The sequence below is a fragment of the Leuciscus leuciscus genome (assembly GCF_965113295.1).
Source record: "Leuciscus leuciscus genome assembly, chromosome: 16".
NCBI lineage: Eukaryota > Metazoa > Chordata > Actinopteri > Cypriniformes > Leuciscidae > Leuciscus > Leuciscus leuciscus.
In genome coordinates, this window is record NC_138740.1 from 33152085 (window position 1) to 33172067 (window position 19983).

General features: G+C 44.1%; 1 protein-coding gene across 2 annotated transcripts; it reads right to left on the reverse strand.

The window, feature by feature from the left end:
- Positions 1–8: 8 nt before the first annotated feature.
- On the reverse strand, positions 9–13249 carry LOC309478193 (uncharacterized protein). 2 transcript variants are annotated; one of them, XR_014198849.1, is made up of 2 exons: positions 11011–13249; positions 9–296 (listed from the first exon to the last, which is right to left on the reverse strand). XR_014198849.1 is itself a non-coding variant. In XM_082141806.1 (2 exons), the coding sequence occupies exons 1-2, from the start codon at positions 1161–1163 to the stop codon at positions 174–176; spliced, it is 669 nt and encodes a 222-aa protein (XP_081997932.1). In that variant the 5' UTR covers positions 1164–2701; the 3' UTR covers positions 9–173. The 2 variants fall into 2 exon arrangements, 1 of the variants encoding a protein (XP_081997932.1); XM_082141806.1 differs by lacking the exon at positions 11011–13249 and adding an exon at positions 618–2701.
- Between the last annotated feature and the right edge of the window lie 6734 nt (positions 13250–19983).

The following is a 19983-nucleotide window of genomic DNA, read 5'->3' on the forward strand; positions in this document are numbered from 1 at the left end:
CATGAGCTTCAGGGAGAACAGCAAGACTTCTTCACCAGCCTTGGTTGAGGCATAAGGGAACCATGTTGGCCTCAAGGCATCACTGCTTACATTTTGAAGCCTGCGGTTCATGAAAGTACCCATTAAATGGTCTCCCAGTTGCTCGAAAAAGAACAGAAAGTCACAGAGATCACTTACCTTTGATAATGGCATTGAACACCAACAATTGCACCAACGGCCCGGGTAATCGGAATACCTGCAAGCGCCTCAGGGGTGTAGGTAAGAGAGAAGGTGTAGACAAGCTCACCCTCATTCATCTGGAAAAAGACTGTGGTTACCAAGAGGGTCATCCCAGAGACTTAACGTATACCAAGACAGTGCCCTCATATTGCTATGAATGGGAAAGTGCTCAGTGAAATAGTTGAATGACTCCAAAATAAGAGCATCAAAATGTTGTTGGCTTGAAGGGTTATTAAAGGCAAGTATTTGAAAATTCAGGATTTCCACATTCAAATGGATAGTACATGGTTTTCATTTGCAATGCCAGGGCAGCTAAGACCAAGTAAACTTACTTTCCTTGAAAGATTTTGGCTATCTTCCACCACACCAAAATAACCCATTAAGATTTGAGTTCTTACCATCAGCACACTGTTGCAGTTCTGTAATTCATAGTCAAAGATGAGCACTCTAGACTCAGGATCCTGACCAACAACAGGACATCCACCTAAAGACAGACCAGTTGGCTGGATCAACTGACCATTGCTGAAAAAGTCCTGCTGGACCTCTACAAGCACCCGATTCTCGCCGCATTGAACCGCTACGCTGCTGGGAGTCACGGGTTGCCTCAACTGAAAGTCCACCGCCAACTCACGCTGCGCCTCGGGAACAATGGGATACCTCCAATCCAAAGGCTTCACTGGACCCTGCAACAGCTGCTTCTCCTGAAGGCCAAAAGGCTCCTGTGCAAGGCTTTTGAAGTCGTGACCCAAAGGACTCTGAAACTGAGAAGCCACTTGCAAAGGGTTCCAGAGCCCTAGAGGAGAAAGGGCCGGACTTCTGGAAGCTGGATCTGATTTTGGCCCCTTGCTTCTTGGACTGTGACTGTGCCTTAAACTTCCCCAGACATCAGGCAGATCAAATGCAACAATCACAACCATCACTAAGACAACTTTCAGAAACCCCATCCTAACAAACTTTGACTCAAACACCACAACACACACCAGTGCTTAGCTTTGCCTGTTTGTACACCTTTGAATTAAGGTGGCTCCACCCCTTTTACCTTAATTGATTACCTTTGATTCTCTTCTGGACCTGTAGATTTTATGCATCTCAGGCACCCACCGCTCTTCACATTCTGTATGTCTCTCTTATCTGACACATTAAGGGGGGTATTTACATGACACAATTTTCAACTAAATCTTTTTATGCATTTTGTTCATTTACACAACAACAGCGTTTTGGGGGCCTAAAACTCAAAGTTTTGAAAACTGATTTCAAAATGCAAGTTTTTGAAACCGATACCATTATTGTCTCCGTGTAAACTACAAAAATATGAATTTATGAAAGCGGTGACGTCATGTGCATGCGTATTACGTGTTCAGTCTATAGCAGGGGTCGGCAAGTAACTTTGGCTGCGGGCCAATATTTTTTTTAGCCAGTAGATGGCGGGCCAGCTACACGGAGTAGGCCTATGGATACAAATTAAATACTCTTATATAGGCCTATAATTGTGGGATATGATGTGTCCGTCACCGTCCGTGGATCATTCATTCAATCTTTTTTTTTTTTTTTTTTTAAACCAAAAATAAAAAGATGAAAAACGACTTGTTTTTCCATGATTTATTTCCTGAACTGAAATGAAAAAAACGAATAAGGACGGGTTTTCTGATTTTCTGATTGTGCTCAGATCAAAAATAGAAAAAATGAATTACTGGATTAGACAAATTTTAATTTTGATTTTTAATTTTTAATTTAACACCTTATGCATATATCAAGGAAATCATTTTAAACAGATCAAGTACTATTGTGGTAACAGATTACAGCCATTTTAATAAAGGTGTGAATAGCAATCATGCCTCATTCAGTACAGTCCGACGTTTGAACTTTATTCCTTTTTTTTTATTTATTATTATTTATTCGGGGACACACACATACACACCTAAGGTTTAAGGAGGTCTGCGCGGGACTGTTTTTTTTTTCCGTCCCGCTCCGCCTCCCACAAGGTTCTATTCAGCAACCGCTTAAAATACACTCGGTGTTCACCCGCTTTATTTCCCGACCTGACGGGTCCACAAAATTTAGATCTCGTTTCCATAATCTCACATTCAAATGTCTCTAACGGAAAGAAGGAGATTAAGTAGCCTATAATAATTATAAATGCTATACAAAAATTGTGTTCGTGTCAATATAAATAGTAGGCTATTTTAACATTGTACTGTCAGCAGAGAAAAAAAAAGCCACAGAAAAAAAAAAAGAAAGAAATATAAATAACATAAATTAAATAGGACAAAGCCTATCACTCAAATTTCTAAGCAACATAAACGAAAATCATATTGCCCTACTGACGAAATGAAGTAGGCTATTTTCTGCCGAACTATTTCAAACATCCTTGCAAAAAAAGAATGTTGTTGACTGACAATGGTTTCAGTACCAAACAGCTCCTCAGAGCTAGGTGTACAGGTGGTCAGAATTAAGTGCGGATACGCTGTCAAAAGATGTCGGGAGTGGGAGTGGGCTATTGTCAGTCAGACCGCCCGCTCCGTCCAAAGTACACCAGAGTTCTGACCGCTAACGTCTTTTGACACGCGAATGGACACAAAGTGGTCAAGCGTATAACTAGACGCGGCAGGCGCGAATTTGACGCGCTATTCGCGTCCGGTGTGAACGCACAGTTATACTTTAAAATGTAATCCCGCGCCGCATGATTCCCTATGGGCGTTTCACACAGTATGCGGCGGTGAAATCGCCGCGCGACTACGGCTTTTCTCAAGTAGTGGAAGAGTTTTGTGCAGCATTTAGGACTACCAAAATATTCCGGCGGGCCAGAAAATATTGCCGCCAGTTGCCGTTCCCTGGTCTATAGGCGTGTAGTGTTTCTTAACAAAGTGTCATTGCCAACTACTGGCCTGGCAGCAGAATACAGCGTTTTTAGTTGTTTTCACAGATCCTTGTGAACCGGGATCATTTTGACAACATTGTTGTCTGTACCCAAAACATTTATTAATGCAAAGGAAAATCTTTCTTATTTTTAGTACAATGTTGTCATGTAAACATACCCTTAGTTTAGTTATTGGAGCTATAGCCTAATGAGTTGATTATCTGAATCAGGTGTGTTAAATAAGAGAGACACACTTTGGCTATGTTCACACTGTCAGTCCAAATCTGGGGCCGTTCTTCGTACGTCGCTAACTCAGTTAGCTGGATTTGATTGTTGACGATTTGGCATGATCTTGGATTGTTTGGTTCTTCGAAGCTCATCCTGGACTTGCTGTCATAGCAACAGGTCCGTAAGCTTAAACCTGCTCGCGAGCAGGCTTATTTCATGTAAACAGGATAAGATTGCGGCTTTTTAAGCGGAGCTGATACGGGAAGTCCAGCGCAGCGCGATACTCGTGAGATTGTCGTTTACATTATTAAATTGTTGGAAACGCACCTTTATTTTCGACTTGTCGGAGTCTGGCTTTAACTACAGTACAAACTGTTTGCATTGCCCTAAGATTATTTGCGAGTGGCTCTTTCCTTTACACTATTGGAGATGCGGAGAACTTGATGGAAAGTGCTGTCTGTCGTGTCATTCGGAGTTTACCTGGCGCTTTTAGGTTTAAAAAACAGTTTTTTGTGGCATTTCCAAGCCACTTAAGACCCAATGTTGTAAAGCAGTTTTTTTTTTAAACCAATTTTTTTTTTTTTAGGCTATCATAATTTTTTATGAAGATCATGCAATCATGACCATGCTGATTACAGTATGTCACTCAGGCTTCACTAACGTGATTGGTACCATAGACTATAGGCTACCATAGACTGCCATCAAGGCCTCACAGAACTGAAAGAGTTTTGTCAAATGTCAAGACAATGTCAAATTGAAGTTTGTAAGTTTACAGAGATTTTATTAATGAGAGTGAGAGAGCTAAAGTAATATGAAATAAAGCATCATAATTGTATGTTCCCTCTCTTAAAGCCACAAATAAACAAATAGCGCTTTTCCACTACACAGTACCAGCTCGCCTCGACTCGGCTCGGCTCTGTTTGGTTTTCCACTGTGTAAAAGTTGTACCTGTACCTGCTTCCAGGTACTTTTTTTCGTACCACCTCCGGCGAGGTTCCAAGCGAGCTGAGGCGAGCCGAGGCGATACTAAAATGTGACGTGAAAACAAGGCAGACTGCTGATTGGTCAGAGAGAATCGTCACTATTCACTGCGTCATCATTGCACGCGCCAGACGGAGTATCCTGAATAAAAAACAGCAAAAACAAAAACAAAAACATCCAAAAACAGCATACACTCGATTTCCTCCATTGTCCTGTGTGTGTGGGTAGCGGGTGTGTCTCGCGCGTCACGGCAGTTCTCTTACGAGAGGTACTCTCGTACTGCGTAATATCTTACGCTAGGGGAAATCTCTTTTCCGCGAGATACTGAAGCCAAAAAATTATCCTTAATTTTGAAATAATGTAAAACGCGTTGCGGCAGCATGCAGACATAGGCGAGACAGCTCGCGCGCCTATTGGCTGCCCTGCGGCAACTGCAGCAGCCTATCGATAAGGCCCTATCGTGACGTCATCACCAATGGGGGCGCTTCGCGCCCCATACGTCACGTCCCGCCGAAACGGGCGTGGCCTGGGGCTATAAATATAGCATCGAAAGGCTAGCTTACCGGTTTTTCATCTCTTCAGCGGAGCTCACGCATCGCTGGATCCAGAGAGAAGAAGCCGCGCCGTGGAAACAGCATTTCAGCGGGACGAGTTCGGTACCTGGAGTCGCTGGCCGCGCCGCCTTCAACCACCGTTCCTGCTACGCTATCCGGCGTTATATCCTTTCATTGCATTGTGTGTGTTCGCCGCCGCGACTCACACTCCCTTTCTAAAAGAGCAGAGCGTCTTTTTCAAGATGTCTCGTCCATCCTGTGGCTCGTGCCGAGCCCCACTCAGCGACGGGGACCGCCATGTCATCTGCGTTTCCTGCCTGGGTGAAGGACATGCGGCTCTAGCGCTCGCTGACGGCGGATGCCCTCACTGCGAGCTTATGCCTATGGCGACTCTGAGGACTCACATGGCAACTTTCCACGAGCCTGCACCCCCCGCTTCGACGCCGCGCCGTAAAAAGCGCCGTGCTCAGCGGATCCCTGAGCCTCCCACCGAGAAAAGCTCGCCGGTGCGCCTGCCAGCTTCGCCGTCTGCTTCTCTCGAGTCTCTCACTCCCGGACAGTGGCCGCCGCTGGCCGCCGCTTCCGCCGGAGATGACAAGGAAGAAGCGGCAGTTTTCGAGGAGGACAACTGCTCTATCCTGGCTTCGGACAGCGAGGATTGGGCGAGCTCTGTGGACCTCGCCCCTTCTTCTGCCCGCGAGTCGTCAGGAAAACGGGCCAGCATTGAAGCTGAGCTGATGCGTCTGCTCACACAGGCCACAGAGAGCCTCGGCCTCGAGTGGTCCGCGCCCGCCGAGCCTACACGCAACCGTCTGGACGGCTGTTTTCTGCAAGGGGACCGCGTTTCCACGCCCTCAAGACCCGCCCCGTTTCTTCCTGAGCTTCATGAAGAACTGGCAAAGTCTTGGAGCGCCCCTTTTTCAGCCAGGCTACGTTCCTCTGCTTCGGCGGCATTCTCCGTGGTGGACGGTGCCAAAGACAGAGGATACCTCGCTCTCCCTCTAGTGGAGGAGGCGGTAGCAGCCCATCTTTGCCCGCCCTCTGCTGGACGGCGGACTAAGACGGCGCTACCTTCAAAAGCCTGCCGCGCTACTTCCACCCTGCACAGTCGCGCTTACACCGCCGCTGGGCAGGCTGCATCAGCGCTACACACTATGGCCACTCTCCAGATCTTCCAAGCTAACCTTCTCCGAAAGCTGGACGAGGAAGGCACGGAAGCAATCAACGTGGCGGATTTAAGGAGCGCTACGGACCTCGCACTCCGCGCTACGAAATCCGCTGCACAGGCCATAGGGCGGAACATGGCCTCTCTCACCGTTGCTGAGAGACACCTCTGGCTGACGCTTTCAGAAATGCCGGACTCGGAGCGCTCTGTGTTCCTCGACGCCCCCGTTTCTGCTACTGGCCTCTTTGGATCGTCCGTCAAAGATTTCGCGGACAGATTCGCTGAGGTACAAAAGACGTCGCAGGCCATGAAGCACTTTTTGCCAAAGCGCTCTAGCTCCGCATCAGGCCGCTCTAAACAGCCGTCTGCTCGCAGCTCGCAGCCACCGCCCCCCGCCGCCGCTTCACAGCGTCGACAGGCCCGGGACCAGAGACCACGCTCTCGCTCTGCCGGCCGCCGCCCCCCACAGCGTGGGACTCGGCCGAAGGTTGAGATGAAGCCCGAGGCCTCAAAGTCTTCCTAGCCAGCTTAGGAAAACGACGGTGTTCAAGCCCCGCTGCGGCCGGGTTTCCACCAAAACTTCCCGCTCGTCCAGTTCCATTACATGCGACTGTTCCAGTGTACTCTGCAGTAAACAAGTCGGTTGCATTACCCGCTTGCCTGTACACAAACGCCGTTTTCACGGCGACCCAGATAAATCCTGTAAAGAGCGTATTTTCTGGTATTCCGGCCACGGCCGACGGTGTTATGAGTGTAGTAAAAATGCCCACTGCCCAGTGCCCATTCCTACACACAGACACAGCCCGCCCCACAGGGCTCGCGCACATAAAATCGACTCATGTCGATTGCGCACAGAATGTAGTGAACGTGCCCACGTCCCAGTGCCCACAAACACTACACGCTGCATGTCTCTTGGTTTCTGTAAAAACGAAACCAACACACATACAACCGACTCAGGTCGATGGTGTTTTCAGTGCAAATGTGCCCGCTGTCCTGCGCCCACATTCACTCACAGACATGACGAATCCCTCGGTTTCCCCCACGCTCGCCGTCTCTCAGCTACCTGCCGTGAGAGAGCCGAGCGCGGGCGAACCGCCCGCTGTGATCAAAACACTCCCCGCCTCGAGCGCTGCAAATGCGGTGTCTATAATACAGCATACCGAAGCTCCCCGGTCGCCACTATGTCACGACCAGAGCTCCAATCTCATTCAACCCTTAGCTATGCACGCACATGCGTGGGCAAAGCTTCCCGGTGTATCAGAATGGGTGCTGAACATTATAAAAAGAGGCTATTCGCTACAGTTCGCTCGACGTCCCCGCCGTTGTGCGGTGCGAGTCGAAACCACGGTAGAAAAGGAAGTAGCAAGTGTACTTCGTACCGAAATTGCGAAGCTGTTGAGCAAAGGGGCAATAGAGCCTTTATCTCAAGCTCAGAGCGAAGGGGGGCTATACAGCAGATATTTTCTGGTTCCGAAAAAAGACGGGGGTCTCAGACCCATTCTAGATCTAAGACAACTGAACGTAGCGCTTTCAAAACGCAGGTTCAGAATGCTCACAACCAAGAAAATCCTCGCGCAAATTCGCCACGGGGACTGGTTTGTGTCAATAGATCTGAAAGACGCGTATTTCCAAATACAAATAGCGTCACGTCACAGGCGATTTTTGAGATTCGCCTTCGAGGGCCAGGCTTATCAATACACAGTCCTACCGTTTGGCCTGTCCCTAGCACCCCGTACATTCACGAAGTGCATGGACGCAGCCCTCGCTCCCCTGAAACTTCGGGGAATGCGAGTTTTGAACTACTTGGACGATTGGCTGGTTCTAGCTCAGTCACATACGGAGCTCATAGAACACAGAACCATTTTACTCGAACATCTCGAGAATCTGGGTCTCAAAGTCAACTGGGCGAAAAGTTCACTGTCTCCCAGTCAGAGAATATCTTTCCTGGGCACAGAACTGGACTCGCTGTCAATGACAGCTCAAATATCGCTACAGCGCAGATTGACTATTCAGCGCATGACAGAAACCTTCCGCCGCGGCACTATAGTCCCGCTAAAGAAGTTTCAAAGGATGCTCGGTCTCATGGCAGCAGCATCCACAGTTCTCCAGCTGGGTCTGCTTCGCATGCGCCCACTGCAGTTCTGGCTACAAGCGCAAGTACCGCGTCGAGCATGGACTTCAGGTCTCTTTCGTCTCAAGGTCGATCAGGAATGCGTCTCAGCACTGATACCCTGGAGAGCGACCGACTGGTACCAGTCAGGTGTAAGCCTGGGGACTTCCTCAAGTGTGAAGGTGGTGTCCACGGACGCCTCCACCTCGGGATGGGGAGCACTGCTCGAGGGCAGACCGTTTTTTGGCCAGTGGTCAGAACGGGAAAAGCTTCTGCACATAAACTGCCTGGAAATGATGGCAGTCGACAACGCGCTGAGGCGCTTTCGTCCCCAAATAGCAGGACACCACGTCTTGGTCCGCTCGGACAACATGTCAGTGGTAGCCTACATAAATCGCCAGGGAGGCATCACATCCCGAAACCTATACAGGTTAGCGAAACGCCTCCTGGTATGGGCTCAGCACAATTTGCGCTCGCTCAGAGCAGCGCATGTGCCTGGCCACCTGAATGTGGGACCAGACAGACTGTCCAGGAACAATGTTCCAGCAGGAGAATGGTCACTGCATCCGCAGACAGTCCAACTGCTGTGGCAGACATTCGGCAGAGCAAAGATAGACCTGTTTGCGTCTCAAGAAAACGCTCACTGCCCGGAATTTTTCTCAAAGAGCAGGGATGCGCTGGCCCACGTCTGGCCCCGCTGCCCGCTCTATGCCTTTCCCCCCATCACGCTCCTACCTCAGGTATTAGAGCGGATCAGGGAAAGCAGATGCTCAGTGTTACTGGTTGCTCCGTTCTGGAAGAACCAGGCTTGGTTCCCAGTTCTTATGCAGCTGACGAGCACTGCCCCATGGCCAATACCAGTGAGGAGGGACCTCCTCTCTCAAGCCAGGGGCTCGATCTGGCATCCTCGCCCGGAGCTTTGGTCCCTACATGCGTGGGCCATCAACGGGTACCCTCTGATATCCCAGAGGGAGTGTTAAACACGATCATGCAGGCTAGAGCTCCCTCTACGAGACGGCTCTATTCCTCAAAATGGTCAGTGTTCTCCAGCTGGTGCACAGCACGCGGCTTTTCACCCCTGGACTGTGGAGTGACGGAGGTTCTCTCCTTCCTACAAGAGCTACTGGATGAAGGCAGAGCCCCATCCACGCTCAAAGTCTATGTGGCGGCTATAGCAGCGTTTTCCAAACCAACGCTTGGTCAGTCACTAGGAAGGAACGATCTGGTCATTCGGTTCCTTAGAGGAGCTAAGAGGTTAAATCCTCCCAGACCTCCCTCAGTCCCCATATGGGACCTTTCTACGGTCTTGGAGGCCATGAAGGGTGCCCCATTTGAGCCTATCCAGTCAGTAGATATCAAACACTTGTCTTTCAAAACGGTGTTTCTTCTGGCTCTCGCTTCAGTGAAGCGCATAGGGGACTTACAAGCGCTCTCAGTGAGCGCGACGTGTATGGAGTTTGGGCCAAATGACTCGAAAGTCATACTCAATCCAAGGCATGGGTACGTCCCTAAATCCCTCAATACACCGTTCAGGGCCCAGGTAATTTCCCTGTCTGCCCTGCCGGTCTCTAACGAGGAGAAGGACGCCAGCTTCCTTTGCCCAGTCAGGGCGCTAAGGGCTTATGTGTCCCGCACGTCTGTTTTCAGACAGACGGAGCAGCTCTTTGTTTCACTCTACGGACGTTCTAAGGGACTCGCCGTTTCGAAACAGAGCCTATCCAGATGGATAGTCGATGCTATAGCGCTGGCTTACACCTCTAAGGGCTTGCAGTGCCCATTGGGTGTCAGAGCGCACTCCACGAGAGGCGTGGCCTCGTCGTGGGCTTGGTCTAGTGGGATTGCCTTGCAAGATATCTGTATGGCGGCAGGCTGGGCCTCCCCGTCTACATTTATAAGGTTTTATAACCTAGAGGTTCCCGCTCTGCAAGCTAAGCTGCTTTCAGTCTAGAAATCGGTACTGTCTGCCCCGAGTACGTCCGGCCCAGAATACCAAAATAGCGCGAGCAACGCTCGTTTAGATCGCGCAGCTCTATGGCCAATGTGTAAGACCCACTATATTCATCAGTCCAGGCCGGGGTCGCCCTGACTGAGTAAATACCATCACTATAACTGTTCTTATAGGATGCTGCATTACAGGAATGATGCTATTCTAGCCACTCTTCCTGGGCTCTCTGTGAGTCACTTATGATCATGTACTACATGAGCCCGGGCACCTGCCCTTGGGACTTTGGTGCTGGATCATAACATGCACGGCGTTTTACACTGTTTCCCCTAGCGTAAGATATTACGCAGTACGAGAGTACCTCTCGTAAGAGAACGTACTCGGTTACTAACGTAACCTCGGTTCTCTCTAGAGAGGAAACGAGTACTGCGTATCTTGCCGTGCCTGCGCACGCTCCGGTTCGCTCCGGCGATGAAAAACCGGTAAGCTAGCCTTTCGATGCTATATTTATAGCCCCAGGCCACGCCCGTTTCGGCGGGACGTGACGTATGGGGCGCGAAGCGCCCCCATTGGTGATGACGTCACGATAGGGCCTTATCGATAGGCTGCTGCAGTTGCCGCAGGGCAGCCAATAGGCGCGCGAGCTGTCTCGCCTATGTCTGCATGCTGCCGCAACGCGTTTTACATTATTTCAAAATTAAGGATAATTTTTTGGCTTCAGTATCTCGCGGAAAAGAGATTTCCCCTAGCGTAAGATATTACGCAGTACTCGTTTCCTCTCTAGAGAGAACCGAGGTTACGTTAGTAACCGAGTACGTTTCCTGCGGCGTCGCTATGACGACCAGGTACTATTGTGGAGGTACTATCTGCAATGGAAAACGGAGCGAAAAGCGAGCCGAGCCGAGACGAGGCGAGGCATGTGTTCATCAGCTACATGTATAATAAAACACTTACAATTTATCAGATAATGCATGCTGTCCCATTTATCACGTTTCAGTGTGTTTGCTTCTCTTGATCCCTGGGATTTTGACTCTTCCTGTTTGTTCTTCTCCTCCTTGTTCTCATAATTTTGATGATCAAACTGTAGTTTGCTGGTCATTATTTTCTTCCCACCTTGTCTTGCAATTTCCACTTCATATTTGCCTGTTTTAAACACAAATTTCATCAAATGTAACATGTTTTTTATAATCTTCCAACAATATTCTATAAAATCAAGATGTTTAAGTGATGGATAGATGCACCAGAGGTTCATACCATCAGGTTATTTTCTCAATCTCAGATCACAAATACATACTAGACCATTAATACAAATAGACTGAAATGATCAGATTTTCATTTTTAAAAATATATATGAAAGATATTTTCATTTTCTCAATCATCAGATCATTTTAAGAGACATGTTAAAAATGCATCCATTTGTAAGTACAATCCTGTATGAAGTAGGTGACGGTGAAAACCTAAAACTCTGCTGTGAGGGTCATTAGGTCACGCTTTTGTCAATGATTGGGGCATAAAAAAAAATTATTTATGAATGTCTGTTTAATTTATTTTAGTGTCAAAACACAAAACAATAATCTCTTTAATCACAATTGCTTTTATTTAATCAAAATAAAATAAATTAAAATTAATTGTTCGCGATTAATCAGTTGCTTAAAAAATGAAACAGGAAGTTTGGTATGTAGTCCAGTCATTTTATGAAAAAAGGTTGAACAAATTGCAACAGAAGCAAACTCAACTGATTTTGTATCCTCAATATGTCCTGAGTAAGGGGGAAAAAAGCCCCAAAGAATCCCATTAGGGGAAAGTTTAGGAAAAGGCCTACCCTATTCATATGCCTATTCATTCTTTTTCTCACGTGAATAAGGTAAACATTTTAATCTTTAGATATCACCATGAAAACAAACAAAAAATGTATTACAAGTTTTTTTTAATTGTTTGTTAACATGGACAAACGGAGCATAATCTAATTACGTATGTGCTAATTTGCATAAATACCACAACAAATCTAAACATTGGGTCAAGCCAGGTGAAAATATCTTGTTCAATCTTGTTGACACATAACAGTAAAATACTTAATATTAATACCAAAGAGTATAGAAGCCCAAGAGGCGAAACTCTGTTGTGTTATGGGTAACAGTCTGTAGATGGCGCTGCGGAGGCGCGTCCGCCATTATGGACTGAAAGCTGCTGAAATCGTTAGCGCCAGTCAATGGCAAAATCAATGCCTCTTCTCTCACAAAAAGAAAAAAATACAAAAAAAACGTCTCATACACAAATGCACACACAATAGATGGTGGTGTCTGATTAATTACTGAGATCTTGGCACCACTTCCATTTTAGTACTGTTTATAAATCATGTGTGCACCATGGTGTGCACTTGCTAGATTGCACATCTTTTTTGTAGCCTACCTTTCCGCCTGTAATAGGACATTCATAGATTGTTTTTATTCTTGCCATTGAAACGTTCACTGCATGTGTGCACTTTCACTGAAGATGTTGAAAAAACAAGTTGTTAATATTTTTGTGATATTCTATGTAAGAGATTAACTGTCTTTAGAAATGTTCATTTATAATTTTATTTATTTATTTATTTATTTTTCCAAATCATATCGTTATGTTCTCTAATTTCAAAATCAACATTTGAATAAATATCTTATTAGGCTACTGTGTGTCTGCATAGCCTATATATTATTTCATGAATTTCTATTATTCATATAACAAGGAAAATGCATAATAGAACATAAATATTGATAGATTAAAGGTTTGCAGTAATTTTATAATTGTATCTTTGCAAACCGTAAGTGGTAGGCTAATGAAGCCGATTCGGTGGGGGACATACCCTTACGAAAAAGTACTATAGGAATCTTATAGTATTTTGGGACAAAATATTATAGTAATCTTATAGGAATACGAGCCGCTATAGTAATTCTATAGTAGTCTTATAGTCCTTCTATAGTAATATTTTGTCCCAAAATACTATTTTCCTATGGGTAATTAGGCCATGCATAACCAACACATAAACGTAACATTTTCAGTCATTTAACGTCGGTCATCCTCATTAATGTATTTTAAATTGTTTTCATATTTAGATATGACGGCCAGAAAAAATTAAGTTATGTTAAGCTTTTGTTATGTTAAGTTGGTTCAGTGCCATTGACTCCCATTATTTTTCGGCGTTTTCCTTCAGTTTTCAGTCCATAATGGCGGCCGCGCCGCACGTCATGGGGGCAACTGTTGCTATGGAGCGTTCTATTGAGTTTCGCCTCTTGGGCTTCTACTACTCTTTGTTAATACTTAAATAGCGCAAAACCTCACAACACACACCCCCTGTCGGTGATTGGTTGGAACACTATTTATTTTGGTTTTGAGTGGTTGGTGAAACCAATTGTTTTTGTGTGCAGAATCAGATCTCAGAGCCTAGGCTGCCTAGAGATGTTTTTTTGACGGCCTGCTTATGGGTCGGGCTAGCGGATCGTTAGGAAAGATTAGATGAATGTGATCAATTATGTTTGGGCCTTTTTTGGGCCTGAAATCGCTGATCAGGAGGGCAGTATGAAGTGGTGTACAGAATGCTTTGAATAAAGCTACCTTAACATAAGCAGAACACATGCCAAATTTACGTGCAAGCACATTAGCCTGAGCATATAACTTGCTCGACACTGTCTATTGATGTCCTTATCATCCGATAACTCATTTGCAATATGATGGCCAGGATATTTAATCTCATCACACACTTTAAGGGCAGTACCAGATAAAAAGAAATCAGGGAATACAAATTGCCTGTCTTCTTTACTTCTAACAATCACGATATTGCTCTTACTTGCATTATATTTGATATCAAAATCTGCACCGTACTGAGAGCAAACCTTCAACAGTTGTTGTAACCCAGCACTATATTGGCAAATGATTACCAAATCATCTGAATACATAAGGTGATTAGTGAGAGTATTGCCTATCATGCATCCTGTATTACATTTATTTAATTGTTGTGACAAGTCATCCATATACACGTTAAAAAGGAAAGGTGACAAAATACCACCCTGACGAACTCCGGTTACTAACAGTAAAAGGTTCTGATACAGAGCAACACTCACCCCCCCCCCCCCCCCCCCCATCCCATTTCACCTGCATAGACTGGCGTGAGTACCAGAAGACTAGAATTCTTATCATTACTTTTGGTATTCCTCTATGTTGCAATTTAAGAAACAATTTTTCATGGTTTACACGATCAAATGCCTTCGAGGCATCTATAAAACACATAAAAGTTGTGGAATTCTGGCTATTATAATGATCTAAAATTTCCTTTAAAGCAAATACACACGTATCTGTACTGTGTTGACGTTTAAAGCCAAATTGGTTGTCAGTCGTAAAAATATACTGTTCCGACCTGTTAAGAAGAATTCTCTCCAACACTTTGGATACGATGCTAGCTAGGGCTATAGGTCTGTAATTGTCCATGCTGTTCATTTTGCCAGTTTTGTCTTTAATGACGGGCACTAATAAAACAGGTCAAATAGATTCAGTCCCATGATAAGAGTCCCATGAACTAAGAAACCTGTCATACAAATAGCAAACAGAGGAACAAGTTTCTTGCTTGCATATTTTAGATGCTCAGCTGTTATTTTATCGGTCCCACACGCTTTATCGTCGTCTAATCCCAATACTGCAGATTGTACCTCTTCTGAATTAATAACCACATTTTCGTCATTGTCAATGTTTTCCACCTCAAAAGTATTCCTCCCAATGCAGTTAAACAGCTCATGATAATGTTGCCGCCACATCTTGTATTTATATAAGGATTATATAGGATTATGTAACGGTTCACAGAATTCACGGTTCAGCATCAGATCAGATCAGGCATTCATATGTTTTCACTGCATCTACAATTGCACAAATAAAGCTATGAGGATCGTTCAAATTAGAAATCAGGGGGGGGGGGGGGGGGGAAATACTTGTAATATGTGTCCAAATAGAAACTCTTATTTCAAATTGTAATCATACATCACAATACTGTTGTTCATAGCCTAGGCTACTATATTTTAATCAAATAAACGCAGGCTGGCGGGAGGATAAGGGACTTATTTCAAAAATACAACTGACCTTACGTTGGCCAATAGCAGCGCTCGGTCAATCGTGACGTACGCCAATGGCAGCTGCAAATCAGAAGCATTTTTTCCGGAAATACCGACTGTTTTGACCAACAAACGTAGAATTTGTAGTGTTCTTATCGTGGTTGACACAATCTACACTTGATGTCGCGAGTATATCCCTCGTGAAAGATCGAAGCTTGAATTTCCCGTTACCGTCGTACAGAAAGACAGGTCGAGCCGGGGCTATAAATAGCCCCCGCGCGCTCTTTACTATTGTCGTTGAGAGCGTTGGGGACTCTCTAGCCGCCCATTGATCGCTAGAAAGGATCGGCTGATCTGGGCGGGTTACACCCTCATCGTAACACGACGATCTTTTTAGCTTATTTCATCTATTATACATTTAAATTGTCCAACAAATGCTTAATAGTGATAATGACTTTATTCAGGACTCAAAATGGAAGGGCCGCAGTACAAGACATAGAAAAAAAAAAACACAATAATTACAACGTAGCAATAAAATATACAGTGCATAGACATAAATGAAGAAAAGATCAATAACTTTCACTTGTAATATACAAACAGGAGCGCCAATGTCTCCACAGTCTAGATGTATACCTGACAGAGCTATAATCATTGTGGGCTAAAGCTTGTATAATTCTATTTTCTGAGGCAGACATTCTACACATGTATCGAAAAATATATACCATTTCTTATTAAGGCAGAACAGGTAGGCACACCAACATTAACAAACATTTGACTAGCACTACACCATCTTGGTTGTTTTAGAAGCAGTCTCATACCATCATTATACGCTACATTCAGTCTCTGCATGTTCTTTCTGCTGTAAGACCGCCACAGGAGGGCAGTATGAAGTGGTGTACAGAATGCTTTGAATAAAGCTACCTTAACATAAGCAGAACACATGCCAAATTTACGTGCAAGCACATTAGCCTGAGCATATAACTTGCTCGACACTGTCTATTGATGTCCTTATCATCCGATAACTCATTTGCAATATGATGGCCAGGATATTTAATCTCATCACACACTTTAAGGGCAGTACCAGATAAAAAGAAATCAGGGAATACAAATTGCCTGTCTTCTTTACTTCTAACAATCACGATATTGCTCTTACTTGCATTATATTTGATATCAAAATCTGCACCGTACTGAGAGCAAACCTTCAACAGTTGTTGTAACCCAGCACTATATTGGCAAATGATTACCAAATCATCTGAATACATAAGGTGATTAGTGAGAGTATTGCCTATCATGCATCCTGTATTACATTTATTTAATTGTTGTGACAAGTCATCCATATACACGTTAAAAAGGAAAGGTGACAAAATACCACCCTGACGAACTCCGGTTACTAACAGTAAAAGGTTCTGATACAGAGCAACCCCCCCCCCCCCCCCCCATCCCATTTCACCTGCATAGACTGGCGTGAGTACCAGAAGACTAGAATTCTTATCATTACTTTTGGTATTCCTCTATGTTGCAATTTAAGAAACAATTTTTCATGGTTTACACGATCAAATGCCTTCGAGGCATCTATAAAACACATAAAAGTTGTGGAATTCTGGCTATTATAATGATCTAAAATTTCCTTTAAAGCAAATACACACGTATCTGTACTGTGTTGACGTTTAAAGCCAAATTGGTTGTCAGTCGTAAAAATATACTGTTCCGACCTGTTAAGAAGAATTCTCTCCAACACTTTGGATACGATGCTAGCTAGGGCTATAGGTCTGTAATTGTCCATGCTGTTCATTTTGCCAGTTTTGTCTTTAATGACGGGCACTAATAAAACAGGTCAAATAGATTCAGTCCCATGATAAGAGTCCCATGAACTAAGAAACCTGTCATACAAATAGCAAACAGAGGAACAAGTTTCTTGCTTGCATATTTTAGATGCTCAGCTGTTATTTTATCGGTCCCACACGCTTTATCGTCGTCTAATCCCAATACTGCAGATTGTACCTCTTCTGAATTAATAACCACATTTTCGTCATTGTCAATGTTTTCCACCTCAAAAGTATTCCTCCCAATGCAGTTAAACAGCTCATGATAATGTTGCCGCCACATCTTGTATTTATATAAGGATTATATAGGATTATGTAACGGTTCACAGAATTCACGGTTCAGCATCAGATCAGATCAGGCATTCATATGTTTTCACTGCATCTACAATTGCACAAATAAAGCTATGAGGATCGTTCAAATTAGAAATCAGGGGGGGGGGGGGGGGGAAATACTTGTAATATGTGTCCAAATAGAAACTCTTATTTCAAATTGTAATCATACATCACAATACTGTTGTTCATAGCCTAGGCTACTATATTTTAATCAAATAAACGCAGGCTGGCGGGAGGATAAGGGACTTATTTCAAAAATACAACTGACCTTACGTTGGCCAATAGCAGCGCTCGGTCAATCGTGACGTACGCCAATGGCAGCTGCAAATCAGAAGCATTTTTTCCGGAAATACCGACTGTTTTGACCAACAAACGTAGAATTTGTAGTGTTCTTATCGTGGTTGACACAATCTACACTTGATGGCGAGTATATCCCTCGTGAAAGATCGAAGCTTGAATTTCCCGTTACCGTCGTACAGAAAGACAGGTCGAGCCGGGGCTATAAATAGCCCCCGCGCGCTCTTTACTATTGTCGTTGAGAGCGTTGGGGACTCTCTAGCCGCCCATTGATCGCTAGAAAGGATCGGCTGATCTGGGCGGGTTACACCCTCATCGTAACACGACGATCTTTTTAGCTTATTTCATCTATTATACATTTAAATTGTCCAACAAATGCTTACTGTACACCAGTGTACAGTATCATTTCAAATTGACAATTTAGGTTATATCAATTTAGGTTTCAATATGTGCTATCGTCAGGTTTTCATACCTCAAATTAAAACCCAGTGATATGTCTAATGGTAACAAAATAAAAAACAAACTAAGATTGTGCCCTGTATCATGAAGAAATTATATGTTTATTTTGTGTTACATGATAGCCTACCTATTGGTGTTGCCCATACCGTATGAACAGTGCTAATTCAGGTTAAGGTAGATAAGTAAATTGAGGATTTTCTTGAAAATAATAATTGATTTGATCAGGCAACCTCTGTGTGTGTTTTCTTCATGGTGTCATTGTGGACACTTGACATCTTTCCAGCTGAGAGTTGAATCTCACCAAGGAATTGGAGATGATACGGCCGCAAACAACATCAAGTGAGTGTGTGGTGCTATAAGTTATAACATTATCTTATCCAGTGTATACCTTACACTATCTCTTACTCATCCTGGGTTTATTTTGCTATTTAAAGAGATACTCCACTTTTTTGGGAAATAGGCTCATTTTACAGCTCCCCCAGAGTTAAACAGTTTTACCGTTTTCGAATCCATTCAGCCGATCTCCGGGTCTGGCGGTACCACTTTTAGCATAGCTTAGCATAGATCATTGAATCGGACAGGACCATTAGCATCTCTCTCAAAAAAATGACCAAAGAGTTTCGATATTTTTCCTATTTAAAACTTGACTCTTCTGTCGTTACATCGTGTACTAAGACCGACGGAAAATGTAAAGTTGCGATTTTCTAGGCTGATATGGCTAGGAACTATACTCTCATTCCTGCGTAATATTCAAGAAACTTTTCTGCCATACCATGAGTGCAGCAGGCGTAATGATACAACTTTACATTTTCCGTCGGTCTTAGTACACGATGTAACGACAGAAGAGTCAAGTTTTAAATAGGAAAAATATCGAAACTCTTTGGTCATTTTTTTGAGAGAGATGCTAATGGTCCTGTCCGATTCAATGATCTATGCTAAGCTATTCTAAAAGTGGTACCGCCCGATCCGGAGATCGGCTGAATGGATTCAAAAACGGTAAAACTCAACTGTTTAACTCTGGGGGAGTTGTAAAATGAGCCTATTTCCCAAAAAAGTGGAGTATCCCTTTAAGGACTCAGTTTTCCCCCATCAATAGTTTAGTTAATATCACACTCGCTGTTCATGATTGTGATTGCTGCAGGACAGGTGATCATGTGACTGACATTCAATCCAACAGCACAATAACATATTTTATCATAATATTGTCACATCTGAATTTTTTCCAGGTTCACCTGCAGTGGAGGTGAGGTGCTGGAGGGTTACAGCACAGACTGGGGTGAGTGGGGCAACTGGAGCCCAACCTGTATGGGAAAAGGAATCTGTGGCATGCATCAGCCGCGGCGCTACCATTGGGCCCGGGTGGGCCTGGGCCCACCCATTTTAGGTCTGGGCCCACCCATTTTCTACTATGGTTTTGTACGTTTCTTCGTTCGGATCTATTTGCGATCCATTCCATTCTAAACAAACAACGCAGTTTACATGCTTCGTCCTTGTTTCATTATTCATTAAGATAATAATTAATAAATGCACGCATAATTATCAGTGAACTTGATAAATGTTGCAGATATGTTTTGCTATGCACAAACAAATGACTTTCAACTTATGTGTGCAAAATTCAGAATAAAATGAATGCAGCAATTTGTACAAATAGAGAGTCTGTAGGTCTACTATACGTGTTGTAGCCATTAAATAAGCTCATTTAGTTTCATATTTGTTAAAATATTATAATGTTATTTTTTCATCTATGTTGATTATGAAAAGTGAACCGCACGAGTAAGATAGGATGCGCAATATATCGAGAGACATGGCGTGGGTCAGACATGATTTTGACCACTTAATTAAGTTTTGTTTTGTAGAAAGACTTTTTTTAAGTGAATTTCGTTTTGTATAAATTGTATCTTAATTTTAATTAAAAAAATGATCAACCAATTTCCTGGAACCAA

Coding starts and splice junctions, on each gene's coding strand:
- LOC309478193 (XM_082141806.1), bottom strand. CDS start 1,163: ATGGGGTTTCTGAAAGTTGTCTTAGTGATGGTTGTGATTGTTGCATTT. Junction 297..617: donor ACTGCAACAGTGTGCTGATG/GTAAGAACTCAA, acceptor GTCTTTTTCCAG/ATGAATGAGGGTGAGCTTGT.